General features: G+C 36.2%; 2 protein-coding genes across 2 annotated transcripts; one reads left to right on the top strand and one right to left on the bottom strand.

Moving 5' to 3' along the window:
* Nucleotides 1–71: 71 nt before the first annotated feature.
* LOC147472909 (uncharacterized) lies at nt 72–566 on the top strand. Its single transcript, XM_086588066.1, has one exon. It carries the CDS (start codon nt 72–74, stop codon nt 564–566), a length of 495 nt encoding a protein of 164 aa, XP_086444192.1.
* Nucleotides 567–1348: 782 nt separating this feature from the next.
* On the bottom strand, nt 1349–13103 carry LOC147472908 (dihydroorotate dehydrogenase (quinone), mitochondrial-like). Its single transcript, XM_086588056.1, is given in 14 exon segments — nt 1349–1773; nt 5223–5322; nt 5416–5453; nt 6908–7045; nt 9335–9364; nt 9452–9559; nt 10234–10314; nt 10499–10751; nt 11031–11053; nt 11055–11355; nt 12325–12407; nt 12612–12687; nt 12774–12871; nt 12956–13103. Coding segments are annotated over 14 exon segments (1458 nt in total). The 5' UTR covers nt 13010–13103; the 3' UTR covers nt 1349–1698.
* Nucleotides 13104–24636: the final 11533 nt, after the last annotated feature.

Genomic DNA, 24636 nt, shown 5'->3' with positions numbered 1-24636 from the left:
ATTCCTAGAGAGCTACATATGCAAGAACAAAGAACCACTCTTTCAGCAAAGAGCCTCTCCTCGTCATAACCATGGTTCTAAAAAAACATGATCAATCTACAACACAAGGTGGCAACCGAAAACAACTTCACAATGAAATCAGAGAAATGACCACAGCATTAACTCATCACCTCAATGATCTTCACCATATTGGCAAGTCGAGTTCGACCCGTCACGGTGAGAGTGAAGATGAACAGGATGTAACAGTCATCACACTTGCAGGAAACAATATTGGCGCTACCATGCAAGGTGAGTTGGAAGAGATATCGGATGCTGAAGAGGATAAAGCATTTACTACCTATACGAACAGCAACTTTCAAGCTATCAATAATTCAATCATGTTTGGTGGTAGCTACACTTGCAAAGATCCTGGTGTTCATATTGAAACCAGCATGGACTATTTTGAACCTAATCAGCATAAAGAAGCGAAGGACGGGAAGAAAGGGAAGAAAAAGGTAACCGGAACTTCACGAAGTGGCAACCATTCTGGTAAATCTAGCGACGAAAACAGTGATGGCAGGGTATAATATTGCTAACTCCCCAGAGATATATTGTTGGATATGCCGCACGCCAGCACATATCTATTTAAGTTTACCATTTTTCAATTTTCATCGCAAGGGAATGTTACCTATAGTAATTCTGTGGAGTATATGGTGTGTCCGTGTGTATCGTGTATGTTAAGTGTGTGTGCTATTTGTACTTATGTAGGTAACATCGTGCTATATATAAACTGTCGCTGCAGAACAGCTGTATCAGTGGCAATGTATCAGGCTATCAGCTGTACCAGCGAATTTCAAATTCAGAGTAGCAGACCAATCGTGAAAGTCCAATGCAAATTGCAACTATAATGAGCTTGAGACGATCACTGAGTAATTTCATTGGCCTAATCATTAATACTCTAATTATTTTAAACTTTGGAGCAGATATTCTAGTAAGGCGAATCGCCACAAAACAATGTACATTGCATGAACAATAAACGGTGTGAAATTCCGTGTTACTTCCAGTCTTCAGTAAAGGCTCATGTAGTTTACATAGCATGTTACCATTTTTCGTATTCTGAATTCAGCTCGCAGTGATACAAGATAAGACTAACTTTTCCTATCCAACATTCCAACATTGAGGAGGGGTATTTAGTCCTTGAGGTTAACGAATCAGAAAGTAATCCACATACTCAGAACCTAGAATGGAAGGGCCGCAACCCGTTTAGATTTTAGAATAAGGGAGCAGGTGAAAAGTGAAGAATTACACGGTTACTGCTGCAGAGACCACAAAAAGAAGGGAAGAGCAAAAACAAAGGAAACAGAATGTCTTGTGCTTCAATCCTTCATCACTAAGAAACATAACAGAAAATATATATAAAAAAGGAAGGAAATTAGGAACTTCAATCCTTTGTTTTTGCTATGGCTGAAGATAAAAGGAAGGAAATTAGGAACCTCAGATCTAAATTTTCATATTTTTTTCTCTCTTTTGAAAGTTAACTAAACGGTACCCTATAGCCAAGATGAGATGAAAATAAATTACAATGGAACCAAAAGGCAAAAACGGCTCTAACATCTATGTTTAAAGTTTAAAGTAAGGCGCATTAGGCTCTTTCAATTTCGTTGTATGAGGAGCATATTAGGCTCTTTCGATCATAAATTTTGAATGAATGTAATAAAGCTATCTGCAATCTGCACCAACTGCTTCACGGACAGACTTGAAACCATCCCTTTCTAAGCACTTCGCCAACTCAGCCTGCAAATAACATAGGAAATTGGTAATCCAGTAGTTCAATAGTCCACTGGTAAGAATATAGCAATTTCACTAGCAAAAGGCAAACCCTATGAATTTGAACCATCAAAATGGCCTACTGAAAATATCAATTAAAAAAAAATCTCAGGAAGATAGAGCAAAAAAAAAAAAAAAAAAATGCCAGTACTTGAAACACGGATATGTATGCAAAGCATCTCAACTATGCATAAGGAGAGTATTCCCTCAATATAGATTTTTTTCGTTTCGATGATCCAAGGTTTTATTTTTTATATATATATATATTTTTTAGCGGTACAAGGTATTCATTTATTCGAAGACATGATAAAAATTACAAAAGGTTAATCCCAACTTAGCAAGATACTAAGTCATGAGATTACGTACACCCCAAACATAAGTCACCATTCAAGTTCCCATTACAATGTTCGCAATTACACAGTCTAGAAATCTGAAGGCCTCAAATCCGCCACAACCCTAGACCAATTGTAAAGTACTTCCTTGATCCTCCAACAAGACATTAAATGCTTCCTTGGTCTTTTGCTCAATTATTCTCCAATTTCTTTTAATCCATAGAACCCAAACAGGTGCTCTAGGAAGGCGTTCCCCAATCCACCTTGTCTTTGGTGATAGAGCATGTTTTATGATATCCGCACCAAGTGCACCCTCAATTATAGTCGGCAGTGTCCCAAGGCTTGTTGAATGAAGCAAAAAGTACCTCCCACATCCTCTCAACAAAACAACACCCAAATGAAGATATGACCCGTATCCCAAATCCCTCCACAATAAGAGCCTTTATTATCAATATTCATTCCTTTAATTATTAGCTTGTCTACTGTTTGAACCTTCCTTAGAAACGTCATCCAAGTGAAGAATGCCACTTTAAAAGGAATAGAAGGCACCCAAATCCTCCTATATGAAAAATCTACTATAATCTCTTGAGGTTTCAATACTCTCACATGATTCTCGGCGAGAACCCCACACATAGCTTTCACCATGAATACTTTGTTTTTATCCCACTTCCAAAAGCACCCATCTTCTTCGCAAAACTTATCCCCCTCTAGATAAATACTGCCCAACAAGCTAATGAAACTAAATACCTCCCAATCATTTAACCTCCTTTAGCTTCCCATTCCATCCTATTCACACTTCTTCTAGCATAATCTCCTACACTAGCATTATTGTTTTGCCACAAGATCATAGAAAGTGGCAAATTGCTTACAAAGTGGTTTCTCTCCCAGCCATGTGTCATGCCAAAAAGATATGAAACTATTCTCACCTGGTATTAGAGTAACCCCTTTGGAAAAAAATGACCCACTCTGTCATGATGCTCCTCCATAGTGTAATACCATACGGCCGCCGAATTTGCTTTGGTTTCCATTCACTTCCCTTTCCCCGTATTTAATCACTATTGCTCTCCATATCTCCACAACCATTTTGCTAGCAATACTTTCCCCATGAAAAATAAATACTTAAACCCATGCCCCCCTTCTTCCTTATTGAGGCAAAGCCTATCTCATCTAACCCAATGAATCTTCCTCTTATCCTCACTACTTCTCCACACAAATCTTCTAATCACCATTTCTAATTGATCAATCATTCCCTTTAGGAATAGGAAAAGAGAAAAAATAATAATTGGGAATTTGGTTAAGAATGGCATTAAGGTGACTCTCCTCCCTTCGGACAAGAATTTAACTTTCCACCCCGCCAACTTGGCTTCCACCTTCTCACATATCTTATCCCATATAGGTTTCGACTTACTTCCCCCAAGGAAGCCCCAAGTATCGACGGAAAAATCTCCACTTCTCTTACACCATAGATTTTAGACCTCCCCATTTTAATCTTTAGTCTGAAATCTATCTCAAACCAAAGAAGAAGATTCTTCAATGCGTGAGCTTTCCCCATCGTAGCACCTACGAAATACATGGTAACATCGGCGAATTGCAAGTGAGACTCGGAGATAGCATTTCTCTTGAAGAAGCTTTAAAATCATCTATTAGACCATTCTCCCCAATCTTGAAGTCATCTTGCTAAGAAACTCCGTCACCATGATAAAAAGAATTGAAGATAGCAGGTCACCTTGTCGAATCCCCCTTGAGCTTTTAAAAAAGCCTTGGAGAACCAATTACAAGAATAGAGGAATTGGGAATATGAGATACAAATCAGAACCCATCTCCTCCATTTGATCCCAAACCCCATCTTATCCATAACATGATCAAGAAAATTCCACGAAACATGGTCGTACGCCTTCATCATATCAACTTGAACCACCATTCCTCCACCCCCTTCCTCACCTTGGAATCTACAATCTCATTTGCAATGAGGCAACAATCAAGAATGTTGCCTTCCTTTAACAAAAAGTGTTTAGATATTGAAATATGGTACATCCCATTACTCCTTTCAACCTAGTAGCAAGCACCTTGGCGAGAATCTTGTACATAGAACCCATTAACCCAATAAACTAATAGGCCGAAAGTCTTTGATCCTCTCCATTCCTTCACTCTTAGAAATTGAAATATGGTACATCCTATTACTCCTTTCAACCTAGTAGCAAGCACCTTGGTGAGAATCTTGTACATAGAACCCATTAACCCAATAAACTAATAGGCTGAAAGTCTTTGATCCTCTCCATTCCTTCACTCTTAGGGATAATTGTAATGAAAGTATGAATCAAATGCCAAAGTTTTTAAAGAGCTTATATAATGTTTTTTTGAGTCTTTTGTAGCTAGGTGGGATCGTGTTATGTTCTTAGGCACAGGGTAATGGGTTGCATTTCTCTGGATTTTTTGGGTCGTTTTATTCCTTCTATAGGTTATTTTCTATTTTTTTTTTAAATTTTTTTCCCACTTGTAATGTAGACCTTCTCAGCCTACTTTAACAGTGATATTTTACTTTACTGAGCAAAGAAAAAGAGAAGAAAACCATGCAACAGGAAATGGCAGGAATAAGCTTATTTGGGTTGTAGCACTTGAAATGCGTGCAGAGGGTTGATGGATGGATACGTCCACTTTAAATGCATATGAAGAATCCTTTTTAAGACAAATAGCCAAACTGTATAACTTTGATGTTGCAATCCAAATTGATCTAGAAATATTTGGACTTGAAACGAATAGATACTTGTATTATTCAGTTTACAACAAGGTTTAAGTTTATCTTTAATATATGTGAGATTGTGAACTAAGCATAGCAAGTTTAATAAAAATGAAGAATTGTAATCAATTACAAAGAAGCAAACTAACCTAGTTTACTGACACAACATCAATATTAATACGATCTGAACCTTAGGCATACATTTGTAGGAAGTATCACAAGAAAAATTTATATTTGGAGAAACCAAAATAACCTTCTTCTTTCTCTTGTACAAATGTGAGTTAACAATTAGGCTCAAATAGTTCATGACACCTTCAGCACTAACTTCAAGAATTTTGAGAAAGTACCTTCATCTGGGGAATAAGAGCAGGTCCTCCATAGGCGAAAGCTGTATAAATCTGCACAAGGCTTGCTCCAGCTCTTATCTTTTTATATGCATCCTCACCGCTGGATCAGATTGTAAAGCAACACATATTAGTTACAGAAAACAGAGGTCATGATCAATGAGCACGATAAGATGAAGCAAGCTAGTTTATGTACCTGCTGACACCTCCACATCCAATAAGAGGTATCTTACCCTGCCAAACAACATGTTTATATCATCAAACTACATGTCCTTAATAACAAACAAAATCAAGGGCATTGCATTGCCTGCAGGGATATATACACATCATAATAGGACCCACCATTATAGGACAGAAGGCACGGACGAAACAATCCTCTAGCAGAATTAATCTGTTCAGTCAACGTAACCTGGGTCCCTTAAATCAGAATCAATTGAACATTTTTCCCCCTTTCATTTTGATAAAAAGTTCACCGTTCTTCCATCTTAAGAGCTGGGAGTTTGTAGTAACCATTAGATGACAGAATGCATGGATGAAATATTCCAGTAGCAGAAACAATCTGATTGGTTCGCAGAGACAGCCCCTTAAATCAAAACAAAATGAATGGAGATGTTGTTTTTGGATTGAAAAAGAAAAGTTCAATCTCCTTCCTTTTTTTTAGATCTGTATAATTCACTATAAATATAGATTTAAAGTAAATTTACAAATGGACAAAGACCCACTCATCTCACAATCCCATCCCAATTACACATAAAGTCTAGAAACTTTACATCCTTAAACAATGGATTAACACAAGCCCAATCAAATAGAATCTCCTTGACTTCTGACACCAACTTGTGCATTTCTCTTTCTTTATGCTCAAAGATCTTTTAGAGGTCAGGTTTATGTAACCATCAGTTTCAAGAATTAGAACTATCGCCTTCTTTCTCAGAAGTTTCTTTACAATGCCTCACATGCCACCTATGGCATTAATCAATCTTACAGAAAGTCGGAAAGGAACTTTTTAAGCAAGGGATTTTTATCTAGAGTTCATCCATGTAATGTCCATATAATTTCCATTTACAAATAAAGGGTGAGAAAAATGAAGATTAAACTAGTTTTATTCAAACAGGTATTTTAAGATCAAACTATATATTTCCACACTCACCGCTTTTTCCTAATTGTTATACTTAGATCACAGCTAAACCCAACCCCTTTTATCGGTTTATGAGGAGTGCTTCACAGGTCATCTCATAGTTAACAATGTGGAGCTAGTCCTTGTTCGGGGGAAATGATGATCCAAAATACAGTTTCTATAACACTGCAGCCAACTGTTTCTTTGGAAACATCTGACAGAGAAGACTGGCATAGTTCCAGTGCAAGGATAAACAACCAAATTGAGGAATGGTCCCCAAAAGGTATTGCGTCCAATGGCTCGACACATTGTAACTTATCTACCGATCAGAAGAAATATATTTGACAAGATAGGATCATAGGACATCCCATGGGTTCAGAAAAGTAGACTTTATTGATGTATGACAAAGCATACTAAATGTCAAGCTTCTTACTGCATGCTCAATATCTGAAGCGGTTACTTTAGTCCATAATAAATGAGAGGAATTGTGTGATGGAGAAATTTTGTCAACCTTCTTACTGCATGCACAAAGAAGTAGCATTTCAAGAAAATTACAAAGATACTCCGAACTTACCCTAGTCAAAATATACATCTCCTTAAGAATATTTGTGGATGGAGTAAAGAGAGGCTTGCCACTAAGACCACCAAGTTCTTCAGCAACTGGATAGCTACTTACAGGATCAGGTCTTAAGATGGTTGTATTCGATATAATCTGAGGAAGCATCATAGAACAACCAATAAGTACATTCACACGTAATGTGCAAGCTATAGAAGAGTACAAGAATTTCAGGTTAATCCAATAGTATATGCTTTCAGAGCAGAAGAATTTATGTACACAAAATTTGCCAAAAAGATATATAAATAACCGTAAGATGAAGAGTATAAAATGAGTAAATGACTGAAGATTCAAGATTGCTTTCGGTTTTTAAAGTTCAATTTATTCAGATTTCTGAATTTAGATTACGCTACAATTTTTAATTTAAACGTAACATTTAACCACATCCATATACAATCAAACAGTTCGACTATAATTTATCGTAAATATGCATATCATTACTAATTCCAGATATAGAAGCATCAAAGGCATCTTATCATATCAATCTGTAAAGGTCAGTACTATTAACTAGTACATGAAACAAATACATTGCAAATTATTGTGGAATTCGGTTTTTTTGGAATCTTACGGACAAAGAGGATGAGGATGATCTTAGGTTGAGTCCAATGGCTCCCTCCCCTTAAAAAGTAGCAGATTTTACTCTCTATCATTAATTCCTCTGTATATATAAAAGGATTTATTTTCTATCTTTATTTTACTCTGTATATATAGAGAGTAAAATAAAGATAGAGAGTAAAATCCTTTGTATATATACAGAGGAAATTAATGATAGAGAGTAAAATCTGTTGACTTTAGCTCTACTTTTAAGGGGATAGAGAGCCATTGGACTCAGCCTTAGAAAATCTGGATACCATAATGGAAAATTTTCAGAGAATTCCTATAGATAAAATACTGAGTTGCAGATTTGTTACGTCAAAATAGATGGCTTCCCTGCTTATTGCTTCTCTCCACTCCTGGGGATCAGCTATTTCCAAACCTATCCTTCCCTTCTTCTAAAACTTAGCCTTCGAACTTACTTCTAAGGTTTCTGCTTGTGCATGGTGTGCAGCCTCGGATGGCATTGTCATTCTTAATAAACTCAGCAAAGAGTAAAGTCGTTTGAACTTTAGATGGGGAGGATTATGGGAGGTGTCAATTAACATATGGGCTGGTCTTTGAATCTCCGATGGTCCTATACTTCTCTCAGCATGTCCATCTTGGTACGCCACTACTAGAAATAAAGAGACACATAGTGTGACTACTTGAAATGAAAGAGGACATGGAGTGCTCTCCTAATCCATATAAGGCCAACAATTTGGGGAATGATGAGGTATGCAAGCTTTAGAAGCAAGGAACGACTTTGAAGTTCACAACAAATCTTACTACATGAAAATCTGCAATTTCAAACTCTTTCCTATATTGGATATATGTAGATGAATGAAAGAAACGATATTTACAGTACACATTACATTATAATATAGTAACTAAGATGTTTCAATCCATACCCTCCTTAATTTTATATTTTTATCAGTTAATTGTACCTCATTCGCCATACCATCGCGCATCAAATGCTCGGCGTGCAATGGTTGCAATGGTAAGATATTAGAGTAAAACTTTAAAAGTGTCACTATGCCCGCTCTCAAGAGCTCCCAATCAGAAAATAACTCATACAAGTCAGAAGAAGTTACACATTTAGTAGCCTCAGAAGAATGCAAGACTACCCATTTATGGTTGTGCTTGCTTGAATGTAAACATGAAGAACATTAGAAGAAGTAGAGATGATTTGAACCTGAAATAAGGATGTTGTATCTTGTATATAGTTAAGAGGCATTTTGATGTAGAACATTAGTCGAGTCCGTCAGTGTCATAGGCGTGCGCCTATGTTCCCTCTACATGTTATGGGCGTGAGCCCCTTAATTGAGTCCAAGCCCATGGTTCGAGTCCATTAATTAGTTGTGACACATGTCGTGTTACTATTGGTTTATGCTTTATAGGTTTAGTTTAAATAAGGGTTTGTAATTAGGGTTCCTCAGTGTTGAAGTTTATGTAATTGAGAGATTCAATAAAAGAGTGATTTTAGGTCTTCTTTGAATTGTGTTTAAATTAAAGTGTAGATTCTATTAAACTGAAGCTTCTGCCAGTCAGAACTACATTACGTTTCTTCTACAAAATACCTCCAAAAAGGATGCAAATATGGGTGAAGGTTTTACAGTTATAAAATGGCAGCAAAGATTTCACCCAATTTCCATCTTTTTTGTTAGGTATATACTATTTAGTGATAAAACCACCCACAAGCTATACCAAACATCCATTTTTCAAGCTTAATTTACATGCAAAAAGGATACTTAAAGAGAAAGGAAGCAACAAAAACAAGCAAACTAATTTAAAGAGATAAAATTTATATACCAATCCATCCAAGCGGAGGGTAAGAGCAACCTGAAATACCATAAATAAACAAAGAATAAGGACAAAGAAAAAATAAAAGCCTAGAAATAACTAAAAACGAATCAAGCAAGCTCATACAGCTGCAATATCTTCGAGATCCTGCTTCGACAAGTCAGGAGCAATTTTCACAAGAAGTGGGGGAGGGCCTTCCTCACCCCATTGCATTTGATCACGAGCATATAGTACCTTTAGGGAAAACACAAAGTTAGCGATAAAAGGAATGACAACTGCTCAATCATTGCACACGAAGGGACAAACATAGAATAGTAAAAATATTAATGATAATAACACAAAAAATTATAATAATAGTAATAGTAATAGTAATAAAGAAAATGGCACACAGTTGGTTAATCATGTGCTTTTCTATTGTCCTTTTTCTTATATGGTTTGGTCTTGCTTTCATTGGGAGTCTGTATTGGTTTGGGTCTGTCCCGGTCGGGTAGTTTATCTCCTTACTCAGTGGCACACATGACCATTTTCATCTGGAGGGCAGAGGACATGGAACATGCTACCCAATTATGTGGGGTATTTGGTTGGAACGTAATAGACGCATCTTTGAGGGCAAAGCTATGGCGATCCAGAAAGTTGTACTAGCCATCAGGGGCTTCTTTGTTATTGGAGTAAAATTTATATGGACCTAAGAGACATTCGTTTTGAACAATTTGTAGCTAGAAGGAAGATATGATGCATAGAGTCTTGAGTAGGGTGGTTGATTTACTTTTGGGTTGTTTTTGTTTCTTTGTACTATGTAATTATGTAAGTGTAGGTTATCTCGACCTACGTTTCTTTGATCTAATACAATTTACCCTTTACCGATCCAAAAAATAAAACAGAAATGAAAACTGATTGGAATAATTTACCTTCCTAATAAGATCCTTCAGTTGTTTTCTTCCCTGAAGTTTCCGAAGTCCAGGGGTGTTAGGTGACGAAACGTTTATAACCTGCATATAAGATATAAGTATGTACATGGTTTTCCGTTAAAGATCAATATAACAGTAGGCCTATAGCCTGCAGACACATATAAGTATTGCATAAAACTGACTAGAAGAAAATAAGATCCATACATATCTATCTGATAATAAATGACAAAACCAATGCATTTATGAGCAGGACGTGAGTAAATACCAAGTAATCGGCATACGGGGATAAGGTATAAACTCCTTGGACAAAATCACCAGCAGCATCTTCAGTAGTCTTATTCTTGGCAAGATTTATTCCAAGAACGCCAGGGACTTTGACTGGTTGTTCGTCTTCATCATCAGAAGCAGGTGGTGGGTTAGCGCTTTCATACAGCTTTCGCTTTCCATGCTGGGCACCTAATCGCTTAGCAACAGATGTGATGCCCTCACTATTAAAACCACAGCGATTGATGATAGCACTGCAATGGAACATGAAATTGTCGGATTAGGATACAGAAGCTGGAAAAGACCAATGTTCACAAGACAAGAACCATAATCTCATTTGATGTAAGTATACAGATAGACAGAGACATAATTATCCATAATCAACTCTCCACAATAGAGAATTTGAGATGCAGAAAACAGAATTAACCTATGATATTCAATAGTATGAAAAATGATGGGCTACAGTGCAAAGATTAAAAGAAACAAATAAAGAAATAAATAAAAAATAAAAACAAAACAACAAACATGCTTACCCCTCTTGTGGCAATCTGAAGATAATGAGGCTTTGGATTACCACCCTGTGGCATTGGAGTTACGGAGCCAACCTCAAGAAAACCAAAACCTAAACCTAGCAGCCCTTCAATAGCCTCAGCATTTTTATCAAAACCAGCAGCAAGACCTATTGGGTTTGAGAACTTCCGACCCCATACTTCCAGCCCCAATATTGATGGATCTAGCCTTTTCTCCTTGGGAACCAACCCAAGGGCTGCTGCTTTAATAGCTAGACGGTGTGCTCTTTCCGCATCAAGAAAGGCAAAGAAAGGGTTCACAACTTTTGTTGCTGAAAATAGCCATCCACTGCGTACAGTATGTGTACAGAAAATCTTATCAAAATGAGTAAACACAACATTTAAATAACAAATGAATAATAGAGAAGAGCTAAAATTGAAAATGTATGTCAATTATACACTACACCCCAAAAGGGGGCCTACAGTATTGGCTCAGAACTGTTTTATTTTTGAGAAGATGATCTCCCTACTATGGAGACCATCCTCGGAAAAACGTTAGCTCAATTACATGTCTAAGCGTGTAAAATGCTGTGTTCAAATTTTGGGATTGCATCAAACTAATTACAATTTTTTGTCTCTTTTGACAAGGTTAGACATATTCAATTGAGCAGATTTTCAGTGAGGAAAATCTTCACATACATATCCACTATATGTTTCACAATCTAGCTATAACCCCCTTAAATTTATGAGCAGAATGCAATACATATGAGCTATAAATTACTGCCAGCATGGAAGAATAATATTCTTTTTTATCAATTAAAAAAATACCATAATACAGATAATTTTGTTAATTACAACAACACCAACACTCAGACCTTCATTCTTTTTTACAAAACAAAATACCTTGTTCCCATCTTTAACAAAATACATATATACAAGAACTCCATGTTCTAAATGGGAAGGCAAAATGGAACAGATCCGATTATCCTGTAAGGTAAGGCATACTGCTAAATGTCCAACCTCGCCAAATTAACTGGACTAAGAAAACCCATTTGCGGCTTCAAAGATTACAAGATCTAGGATAACTGCTAAACTTAATACATTTTTTTCCCGCTAGTTAAGTTTCAATTGATACGAAAAAGTACACGTGGATAGGTGTTCCATGAACTTCTAGATTTAAGAGATCCATAGAGTCCAGAGAAAGTCACCTATTAAGAGTTTACAAATGGTGTTACATATACTATACTCATTACTTAAGATATACAAATGCTAAACTCATCCTAGATAAACCCATTACTTAAGATATAAGATAATGTACCAGAAAGTTCCTTCATCCACAATACTTGCATAAGCTCCTCCAGCTATAAGTAATCCTATGGTAGCTCCTGTCAGTAACCTTCCCTATAAGTATATATAAATGGTGTTAGCATAGTCATACAGTTTCCTATTCAGACTCATCCTTTATTTATCTTCAGAATACGATGCATGACTTGTACAGTTCAACCTAACCATAATTCTCGCATGGAACTTACATAAGAGTAGAAATGCAACCCAGACAATGATTCAAAGAGTAATTAAAATAATCTGAAAAGATTAGAGCCTAACCTTCTTCACTGAAGCCTCAGACTCTTTCGACGCCCCATTTACACGTTCGCTCAGGTTCTCAGTAACCGCCTTTGTCCTGCATTAATCAACAGGTAAACTCAGACAATATACAAAACTATATAAGGAAAACGAAGAAGGACATTTGAACAGAATGCCACATACCCTTGTTCAACCTTGTTGGGCAACTCATTCTGAGCACAAAAACGACGAATAACAAATACCCTATTGGCCAAAATGGAAGAAAATCTCGATTGCACAACCTAAAACAAACAACACCCATTACTCAAACTTGTATTTCACACCAAGAACCAACCTTTATTTCATTCACATAAAAAAACACGAACCTTTTTTGTTTGCTTTGAGAGAAAGATATCTCTAACTAGCTTTCTGCTTCCCATTTTCGAGTTTTTTGGCTGAAGAAAAAGTTTTTTTTTTTTTCTTTCAGGGTTTAAGAGAGACAGAGGGGGGTTTTGGGTAATAGACAAAATTTATGATCGATATTTTAGCGATATTTCGTCCTTGGTGTAAGAAGTGGCGGTATCTACATGTACTGGGGAAGTGGGGAGGCTCATTCTATAGCCCAGTAGGCCCAATTTTTTTCTAGTGTGGAGCCTCCACTAAATTCGTTTGATGTAATACAATTCTTTTTGTTATTTATACAACTGTATGCACTCTTGATAGCCCTGTGTTACTATATATGCCCCCACATTAATTAATAATACTGGCATATATGCACGTGCAAAAGCACGTGGAAATGTTAGAGTAAAGAGTATATGCAAAAAAAAAAGTTTATATACAAAAGCTATTGAGACAGAGTACAGAGGTAGAAGGCATAAAGCACGCCCTAAGAAAAGAGTAAATACCATATATAGATAGAGACACAGATACAAAATAGCAAATGAGTGGATTGTTGTTGAACAAAAGAGTACTATCATATATATATATATACATATAAAGAGCAAGTAAAGTTAGAGCCACTGAAGTTCTCTAGCAGGCTAGCTTGGAGCATGATGACTTGTTTACAGATAAGGTAAAGCTAGAGCCACTGAAGTTCCCTAGTAGGCTTGGAGCATGCATGATGACTTGTTTACTCATTCGTAATAGGAGAGACAACTTTTGAAAGAGTGAAGAAGTTGTTTTTCTGCTGCTTGTTGAAGCTGGTTATTTTTATTTGAAATATAGCTCTATATCCAACTAAATCTTGGAACAGTTGTAGTATAATATCTGTGCCATTTTCCTGGACCTAGCAAATGTGCACAATTTAAATTGCAGTTAAAGACATGTGTTAAAAGTAGGAGAAACTATAGTTTTTTTTTTCCGGCCACCTATGAATGAATATGAGATAGTTCTTGTTCAGTTTTTTGTAGGATTCTTGTTGCTTCACGATCAAATGTTATAACTTTTGCGTTAGATGTATCGTCTTTGATCTCCATTAATTCTTAGATGGTACCTACGCAATATAAGTTAATTATAGCATATCAATAGAGAAGTTGTTAAGATTAAAACTTACTTTTCTTCTAGGTTAACAATGCCATGGTTTGTGCATTTGTAACTGCTATTAGTGTTATCAACTCTTTTTCGGCACTATGGGCATGCATTGTAAGACCATCCCCAATCATGAAGTATTTTGGAAATAGTTGCTTCACAGGTAAAATGTATTTGCTACAAGTAGCATGGTTTGTTATATATATAGGACATGGAATAGGTAAGAGCTAAAAGCTGTAGATTAATATAATTTGATTGATATACCCTTGATGAAAGATCATTAACTGAAGCAATGATATCTGACAATGTTTTTATGTTCTGCGACAATGTGTGTTCAATGATTCTTGACAATTTTTGAGGAGGCTCATGTACTGGACTAGAGAGCGACAGAATAGTCGGTGGAATAATTGAGCACAAAAAACAATCAATGAGTATTGTTGCATATACCTTCTTATTGAACAAATGATATAGGCATAAGTATAACAATATTTTTGTAAGGAATTTAAGAACTTGTTAGTGTTTTAGAAAAAAAAACTAACAGTAAGACTTTTGAAGAGCTCCATCTTAAGGTCACATGATTCCTTAGATTAAAAAAATAACATGTAAATGCAAATCGGGCATTGTGTTAAATGGACATTTGTAGTTGAAAGTACCTGTTTATGATATTTGCAACATGTGGAATTTCCAAATTAAGATATAGTTTTGTTGCAGCTGTTGATGACAAAACAAATTCAACATAGTCATCTATAATATGTTAAGCATTGGGTAAGTTAAATGATAATACAATATGATACAATATGATTAATGTTAAGTTTGGTGTGAATAAACATACCATTATATTTAACGCTTGTAGAAGTGACGATTAGGGTTACTGTATTCCAGTTATTGTTGATTGTTTGATCATTGAGCTGTGTTGCTGAGGAGCTCCACAATATTATTTTCAACACATATCCCCTACATAAAAAATGTAATAATTAGGTAGCATATATGAATTTGTTCATTTGGTTGGAATGAGATAACTCACTGTTCGTTTTAGAGCTCTATGTGTCTCATTATAGTCTCATGTCCATTTTGTTTTTGTTATGTTTTTTAGTTTGCTCCATGCACCCAACTACATCTGTAAAGAAAGAAAAAATTGTCAAATATTAGAATCCTTTTAGAAAAAGTTAATAAAATATTTTTATAGTTACTTACCAATGAGATGTTTGTTGTCGATTTTCAATGACATTTGATCAAAATCGACATATGAAAATGCATGCTCTGGGAAGTCTGTAATTTCAGTTTTCATTGGTTTTATGCTGGTGTACCATTTGAAACTAATAATATATTCTACAGATGTGACATTATATGTGTTGCTGCTTTTGAACAGAGAAAAGCGATCCATAGAGTAAATTTTCTTTTCAACTATGTGATGCTTGAACTTGCTAATCAATGATTTATGAACTCTGGCATGTATTTGATGTCCCTGAGAAAAGTGCAAATCATGTGATATAAATCGAATTCGATTAAGGGAAAAAAAGATGATTTATATACGCATATATGTTTGTCAATGAGCAAAATGTCTAGACTTTTTACTTCATATGAGGTGTAGTTAATAGCTTCCCATATTCTATTAACCTTAACAATTATTTTCCAATCTTTATCAAAGGAGTTAATGTCTGCTATGCAGTGGTGTTGAAGAAGTGCCATTTGCAGTAGTTCCTATAGGTAACGAAAAATTAGTGTGCATTAAAATAGATGTGTATGTCATATTTATATCATTTTGCTAGAAAATATAGCTATTTGGAAGGCAATTAAAAGTCAAGACTACTTATTGAAGTGTATCCTTGTTTACTATAATAAGTTATATGTTATCCTCCAAAAGAGCAAAAGGTGTTATAGCTTCCCTTAAGAAGTAGTTGATTCGGTAATGGATTGTTTATGCTAATGTGCTTAACTATTGGGGGAAGGTTTAGTTTTATATCTATATATATATTTGGATTGGGTGTAGGCGGTGGAAAGAGATAGATCATCCAAGTTCATTAGAAGCATGTTATATGAAGGTCTGAAGTTGTACGTGTATGTGGTGTGTAACTTCAAAAGAGTTTGTTTAGAAGTGAGGTTCATCATAAATTGTTTAGAGTTTGAGTGTGGGAGTTGTGAAGAAGAAAGGTAGACTCTTGGTATAGATTAGATTGGTTTTAAGCTAATGAAAATATAAAAGCTTTAGTTGTTGGTATTGAAATGACATAAAAACATTGAAAGAAATATTGATTGAAGATTGAAATAAGAACAACAAGATAAGATTGAAGATTGAAATAAGAACAAATTAAAGGAAAATAACAAGTTTTAATTAAAAGGAAATGAAGAACAATAAAGTAAAAACTTAAATTGAAAAACTAGACAAGAAATTAAACAAACCAAATGGTTTGGATCCTAAGGCAATGGATGTTTTCTCTCTCCCTAACTTTTGGATTATATACCCTTACTTTTATCTTTTACAGATTTGCCCTTCTCCATTACAAATGAGACACCTCACACTTCACTTTTGCTTTTGCTTTTTCTTTTGCTTTTTGATTTCTTTTTAACCAAGGTAGGTTTTGGGAGAATGTCATATTTTGAGATAAGGGCCTCCATCTCTGGTCTTCTAAGTTGAGGGCTTTGACCATTGACCATTGACCTTTGACTTTAACTTTTTTAACACTTTTCCATAGCAGCTTCTGGTCTTCATAATAAGCGTGATTAAGGCTATTTTTTGTGCTAAGTCACAACTTTTATGATAAGTGATCTGAAATACTCTAAAACCTGAAAAAGGCAATAAAAGCTATGAGTTGTTTTTTTCGTAAGGGTTGTAATGCAGTAATATATAGGTAATAAAATGCACATTTGGGAGTTGATTACCACCCCCGAATAGCATCTTGCTTGTCCTCAAGCAAGGATGAGAGAAAAAAACTACAAATGAGTGATTTATTATAAGTTATACTAATCTCGTTTCGCAGAGTGCGATTGCATTGATCGACCATATGCAACAAGGCCTTAAACCACTAGGAATTCTCTAGTGGACGAGCTTTAAGCCTCGTGAGAGTTTTCCAGTGAAGGTACTCACAAACTTCTTCTATTTAGTACAAAGGGTCTTGTTTCCTTATTTATTCTCAGAAGTTCATACATCTCATTAGCGGTGAATAAGGACAACCTCCTTTGAACTTAGAATAACATGTATACAATAATTTAGTCATATAAAGATAAATGTGCAAAACATGAGCAATGAAATGCAAAAGTAGAGTTGTTTTGAGGCTTTTGGAGAGCGTCTTTAAGGTGGGTTCTCATAGGGGTGTGTTGCAATCACAACTCTTTGATAGATTCCCTCAAGGTTCGTTCTCTCAAGTGCAATGGGCATTTATATTCCTCGCATACTCAAATGACGTCCAAAGAAATCGGGGTCGATTGATCACGCTTGCCACTTACTGCCATACCATCATATTCCTAATAGAGCTAGAGGTCTTTTATTAGGAGTTACAGGGCTAGGGTGATGGTTTAGAAAGAAAAAGGAAGAGAAAACAAAATCTGATAAATCAAGAAACTAGGTCTTCAAGATACTTGTAACCAGAGAAGAACCTTGTTTTGTTCTTTTGCTTCCGAATTGTGATACATTCTTTTAGCTCTTTGGCTTTGTGACTCCATACAATTTTGAATTTTGGGAGTTTTAACTTTGCTTTTGTTTCTGATATCGTCTTCTTTTGATTTTGAACTTTTGGGAGATTCGATTTTTTTTTACTCCAATGATATTTTTTTTGGGAGTTTTGGTTTTTGATTGGTCTTTCTTTTCTTTTCTTTTTGAAGAAAATAATTGTTCTGTTTTTGTACAAGGTCTTCTCTTATCTTTTTATGATATTCATCTAGTTCTCAAGTTGTCAGCTGGGTAAGCTTTTTATTGTGTGTTGTAACAGGTTAGGAATTTTTGGTGAAGAATAAAAAGGCTTTTAGAAAGGGTGAAGGCTCAAGAGGGATAACTAGAGGAAAACCATCTTATTGGGTTTTTAATGTTTATTTGGCTATATCGATCCAAAAAGGGCCTAAATTCTCTCTTAGGATATGGTGTGGTGATCAAGCAAGTGGTCGTGTGGTCTTTCTATCCGGACATCATATCCTTTGTGACATCACTCAATAATTATTCAGATGAGGCTTTTGGCTAGATTCTCACAGGATATGGAACTTAATTGTTCTAACCTTGGCTTCGGAAATTCACTGCTATATACAAACAAATGCTGATGCATGCCATTCATGAAAAGATGTAGAAACTATTGTACATATATTAGTCTAAGTACGAAAAACGAATCTTTACACTATTGCTATAATGAAACTTCCAAACTTTTTATTCATCATAGAAAAAGGAAACAAGATTTTTTAATACTAAATGGAAAAATATTTTTGGTCTTTTTCGAAAAAAATTTAGAAATGAATAAATATACTATTATATAGAAAATGCCTAGTTTTTGCAAAATGTTATTATACCACCACCAAATAGAACTATGTTTTGTCCTCAAAGTATGAAGAGATAAGAAAAGAGATTACTATAGAAACATGAGCAAAAACGGCGATACACCTGTATTATGTTCTTCATGATGAAAATACACCACCCCCAAATAAGTTTGGGGCGTGGGTTGTTTGATATAGAACGAGAAATACATGGTTTATTATACCAGTGATATTTAATTATTCTACTGTAAAATCTTTTTGGATTTTTGTATTTTTTGAAAACATATATGTAATGCATGAAAGAAAAATGGAAAATTTTGGCATGATGTATATGTTTTACCTTCTACTCATATACCAAATTCCACAAGAAAAGCAAAATAAAACAAACAAATAATATTAAGCATATAATTAAACTTATACTACGACATACACGTAAGAAAGAAATAGAAAAATAAATAAATCCAACTATACAGACACTAGGGAGAATCCTAGTAAGAATCCATGTGTGACTCGTCTCGACGTCTAGAATATCCTTCTCCTTGCTGAAGTCGGGACCTAGCATGTCTATCACTATGCGGGAGCGCTTTTTGATGCTCTGCAGTGTTCTAGTGACATCAGATCTTGAAAGTGTCATTTGCTCCATTTGGAAGAACGCCGCTCTCTCGATGGTCTGTTGTTCTACTATAATGTTCCCTTAAGTTACCTTGAGTTGGTGGAGATACGTATGTAGAATCCTCTGGCCTCCATGGAGGAAGTGAATTCCACCCATAGGCTGAGTGAACTGTCGAGTGGATTACTTTCTCAGTCGGGCGTGCTTACTCAGCGGCTCTAGCTTAAGGTGGAAGCCATAACTTCCGGATGCAGTGGGCATAAACTTCCGAAAGCCATAACTTCCGGATGTACTGCATGATCCTGGTGACCAGCATTGGTAGAGGGGCGGTTGACTTCTTTGGCTTGTAGAGTTGCTCGAAGATAAAGGAGATGATGCAGAAGCTGTTCTTCTGCTCTTGAAGAATTCATAAAAGATGAAGCATCGCCTTACCTATATTCAAAGGCTTGGCTGAGCCTAGTAGGTTGTAGGCTGTCCACTGAGATACTGCTAGCTGGTTTCTTCGTAGTGAACTCTAAAAAGTGCAGTGAGACTTGGGGTTTTTAACCCCCTTAAAAAGTGTCTCTACCATCATCACGTCAATGGTCTTACCGTCTGGGGACTATTTTGTCTGAACATAAGTCTTCAGAGGAATCCCCAGAACTCCACTCACCACCTCCTTGGTGAGCTCCAGTGAGCGGCCATCCTTGACAACCGTGATGCGGTCATCCTCCCCTCTAAGCATGCAGTTATAAAATGAAAGAGTAAGAGATGGAGAATAAGCTGCACCTTTCAACTAAACCAAGGGTTTCCATCATCTTCTTCTAATCTTAACTTTGAAGTGCACTTCAAATAGATCGGAATTGAAGAGGTTTTGAAAATTTTGCTCAGGCGCTATTTTAAGAACTCGAGCCATTTAGAGTAGGGATTGATAAAATTGGGGTTTTAAGTTGAAATGGGGGTTGAAAATGGAGCAGGCTGTAAAAATTTGGAGTGGTGGTGTGTTGAGGTGAGGTCATGGTCGCGAGTTGGTGTGGGCAGCTAGGGTTGGGGATTTTGTGAGGAAGAAGATGAGGTGTTGGGCAGTCGCGTGGGTTAAGTAGATTGATGGCACGTGCCTCACATGTGCCTCTTTAATGAAATTGAAATTTTGGCCCAAGCCCAAATGTAATCAGGAAATTCCGATCTTGTCCTCAGTGCCTTGCCAACTTCAAGAGACGATCTGCACTTCATTACTCGTCCGATCTTGACCCGTGAGGTACCAAAACGATCAACATAAAAAATGCAACGTAACGGTATAAGATACACTCACATCCAACAATGGATGAAAACAGATGATGGAAAGAACTGTACAGGAGCTGTAGGGAAATATGTACAGATATCAGAAGAAAAAATTTAATTAATTTTTTTAGGTTTTGAATAAGTTTTACTAAAATTTTAGAAAGGTGAGTCATTTTAAGTTAGATCCCTAAGACTTGGAAATTTTTGAGTCCCAACCAGATGGCTGGATTACTCTCCTCAGCTGTGCTCGATGAGCAGGTGGCTGGTACATGAAAACCGTAAAAACTGAATTTTCACTATGACGTTGAAGACTAGGGCAAGTTGATGTTTGACAATTCGATCACCTACCTTCTCTCATAGCTCGTCTCTTATGTGCGTATGAACTCTTACTTAAACCAGGAATGATTTTCGGAATATGTGTCCATATATTAAGTTGCAGTTATCTAGGAAGTGCTTGCACACGATCATTGAAACTAATCCATATAGTCTTGCTAGGTGGAGGGTTTTTGTTTGCTACAGAAGACATTTTTGAAAAGTTTTGTCAGAAAAGAGTTCTCTTGCATGATTTTGTCAGTTGTATCCTGACATTGCACTCTACTTTCGTTTCAATATATTAGAATATGTTAGTATTAGCTTAGTATATGTCCAATATGGAAAGTCCCATGTTTCTATAAGTGTGGACATCCATATATAGTAGTTGCTATTATCATATTTTAGGTTAGTATAAGTATATAACTCTGGATAGAGAACAAACTCTCTTTCAGACTCTAAACTCCAACCCTAATCAATCTCTAGTCTTCTCTGTTCTTATTCTTGGTTTATCTAATATATCAATGTTACAACTCTCCTAGCATCACCACTAACATAGAATTTTAACATGGTATCAGACCGAGGTTCAGTGGTATGTTAGGAGAGAAATCTCTCACAAACAAAAGAAAAAAAAAAGTCTTTTTAAGTTTTTCAGTATAGTATTCAAGTCAAGTTTCGAGCTTTCTCGAAGTTCTTATATCTCAATTGAAGTTTCAATCTTTCTCTGGATAGATTTACTGTTCACTAGCACTATTCATCGGTACTGATATTTATAGTTACTATTTGCCGACACTATTTACGGTACTGTTCATAGTTACTATTCACCGTGACTATTCACAAGCACTGCTCACGGTACTGTTCATCGTCATGTTTAAGTATTATGAGTTCCGGAATCTCTCGTCTCATTATTCTCTATGGTTCGAAGTAAGTTTTTAAGATTCCGCTGGTGTTTAAAGTTTGTTTGAAGAATGCTAGGAGAGAGATCCGAAGTTTCTCAGTATTAGTTTCTTAGTATTGTTTCGCTTCCTCAGTCTACGTCTTCCGCAATCTCTTTGTCTTAGTATTGATAAGAGGGGCACAACCTCTTTGTATCTCACAGTCTCCGAAGTTAGTATTGGACAGTTTCGCCAAATGTTGTTTTCAGTATAGTTCGTTTTTCATCCAGAGAGAAGAGGCGACGGCACCATGCCGTAAGAAAAGAAAAAAAAGTTTTCGCGAACTAACAAGATCGAGGGGCACGCAGCATCTCAATATACCTTTGCAAGATGGCCTAGCTCTAGCCTCCACTATTCAGTTTTGGAGATTTTAGAAGTATCAAGCCTTTGGAAGGTAGTTTACACTCTCATCCAGGATTGGAGGGGTAGTATTGTTTGTATGCGGTTATGGATGTTTGGGTTTCTAGCTTCCGCGCAGTTGGTATTGATGTCGTCTTTTGTCTCAGTTTCTAGAACATGATCAAGTTGTTTGTTTGAAGTATTATAAGGGCACATGACCTCTATCTCACGAGGAATTATTCTTTCCATCTTCCACTGTTCCCGAAGTTCGCAGTCATAAAAAGGTGCGACCCACCCTTCATCCTCTATAGTGAGTATTGTTTGATGCATGTTCTGTTAGAATTTTTTTTTTGTGAATTGGAGTATGAGGTATAGATTTTTGAAGTGGGCATTGGTTGGTTGTATAAGTTGGTATTTAGTTTTCTAAGTTTCAAGTTCAAGTCGGAATAGACAAGCCTTTGTATGTTTCAACATACTTGTATATTCCAACTTGAAAGGGGGAATAGGGAGATATGAAGACATTCAAGGTATATGAGGAAGGAGAATATGGAGGCGTTTATGAGGAAGAGTACTCATGTCTCCATATTCCGCAAGCCTTGAGCGAACTCTTCATGACAAGGCATATCCACTATTCGGTCTTTCAAGATGACATCTCCACTATTCGGTCTTTCTTGATATTCGTGCTTGATCAAGCCTCAATTGCCATTATGTTTTAGGTAGCGATCAAACCTCAACCGCAAGTATGTTTCGGAGTACCCATAATAGTATTTTTGTTAACATTAATGGTGACATTGATAGTAGCCCAAGAAGCACATCAAGTCGGTGTTATTGTTTTCATTTTATATTATGACTGACCATAACAAATAATGGAGTAAGTAGTAGCCAAACAGCGCGCCACTAAACCGGTGTTATAGATTTCAGTTTGTGACTGTGGTACACCTTCAGTATTCAGGTTAGGCCATTGCCTACACCGATAGTTTCACCTCCAGAACGTCTCAACAGTTGTTCAAGTTCTTCAATTAAAGACAGTTCTATGCACAAGAAAGAGCAGTATTATTATCTTTTGTTTTTTTGTAATCCAACTTGTAATTTGCATAGTTTGCGTAATTACAGCTTGAGGGGGAATATTAGAATATGTTAGTATTAGTATGTGTCCAATATGGAAAGTCCCATGTTTCTATAAGTGCGGACATCCATATCTAGTAGTTGCTATTATCATATTTTAGGTTAGTATAAGTATATAACTCTGGATAGAGAACAAACTCTCTCTCAGACTCTAAACTCCAACCCTAATCAATCTCTAGTCTTCTCTGTTCTTATTTATGGTTTCTCTAATATATCAATGTTACAACTCTCCTAGCATCACCACTAACATAGAATTTAACACAATTCAACATAGTAAATCAACTTTGTAGTTACCTGCGTTGTACTCCTTCATTCTTACAAATAGCAAAGTCTGATTCCAGTAAGACATCATTTAAATCATACATCAATTTGCTCATACTTAGTAATGAAATCCAAATTAAACATTGTGATGAACCAATGGTTGGGAAAACAATGTAAACCAACCACTGGTGAGATCAGGATTCAAGAGTTAAGCACTAACGACTGAGATAAGGAATTAGGATCCCTACTAAGGAATTAGGAAATGTGCTTATTCCACTAAACATACTGAGTTTTAATCCTAAATCGAAATTCATAGTGATTAGACGAAGAAGACCAAGATTGAATATCACAAATAATAGATTTAAAAAAGATACAATTTTCTTTGGGAAAAAAAAGAAAGTGATGATAATGGCTGCACTTGAGTAAGGGTGGAATTCGAGCTAAACAAGCCGAGCTTTACCTTGCTCAAGCTCGGCTCGCTAATTACACGAGCTTTAAATTGAGCTCGAGCTCAGCTCATATATTAAATGAGTGAACTCGAGCCGAGCTTAAATGAGCCAAGCCCAAGCCGAGCTCCGAGCCCTCGGTTATTTTACACCATAAATATGCTATTTGAGCTAAACGAGCCGAGCTTCATCAAACTCATTTGTTACATGAGCTTTAATTTGAGCTCGAGCTCGGCTCATATAGTAAACGAGCGAGCTCGAGCCGAGCTTAAACGAGCCAAGCCCAAGCCGAGCTCCGAGCCCTCGGCTCAAATTCCACCCTTACACTTGAGCTCCTTAAGTACCTTTTATTTCAGACATGAAGTCTAACTTGGAAGAATATAGTGTACATAGTATGACCAAAATCCTCATTGATGACTACATCTTCATTACACATTCACAGGATAATGATGATGTTTGACTTGAATTTTAAGAAAGCATTGATAGGCAACAATACAATGTCTATAGTAAAGCATATTATTGTATGAATTTGATACAAAATAAAGCATAACAACAGAAATCAATAGTGTATAAAAATGAAAATGAAATGCAGAAGATGGATTGATTTGTTGCTGAATGAACCAAATCCCTATTATGATATTACAGGGCATAGACATTAGATTTCATAAGCTACTGTGTAAATTTTATTTCAAGGTGCATGTACTGACTATTTTAGATTAGAGCACTTCTTCAGTGCACGAGATGTATGGTGCGCAGAGGATATAGACCTTTGGATCAGTACTTCTGCCGTCCAATACACA

This window comes from Coptis chinensis, unplaced genomic scaffold (genome assembly GCF_015680905.1).
Source record: "Coptis chinensis isolate HL-2020 unplaced genomic scaffold, ASM1568090v1 utg6399_pilon_pilon, whole genome shotgun sequence".
In the NCBI taxonomy this organism is placed as follows: domain Eukaryota; kingdom Viridiplantae; phylum Streptophyta; class Magnoliopsida; order Ranunculales; family Ranunculaceae; genus Coptis; species Coptis chinensis.
This window is presented reverse-complemented; position numbering and strand designations above follow the sequence as displayed.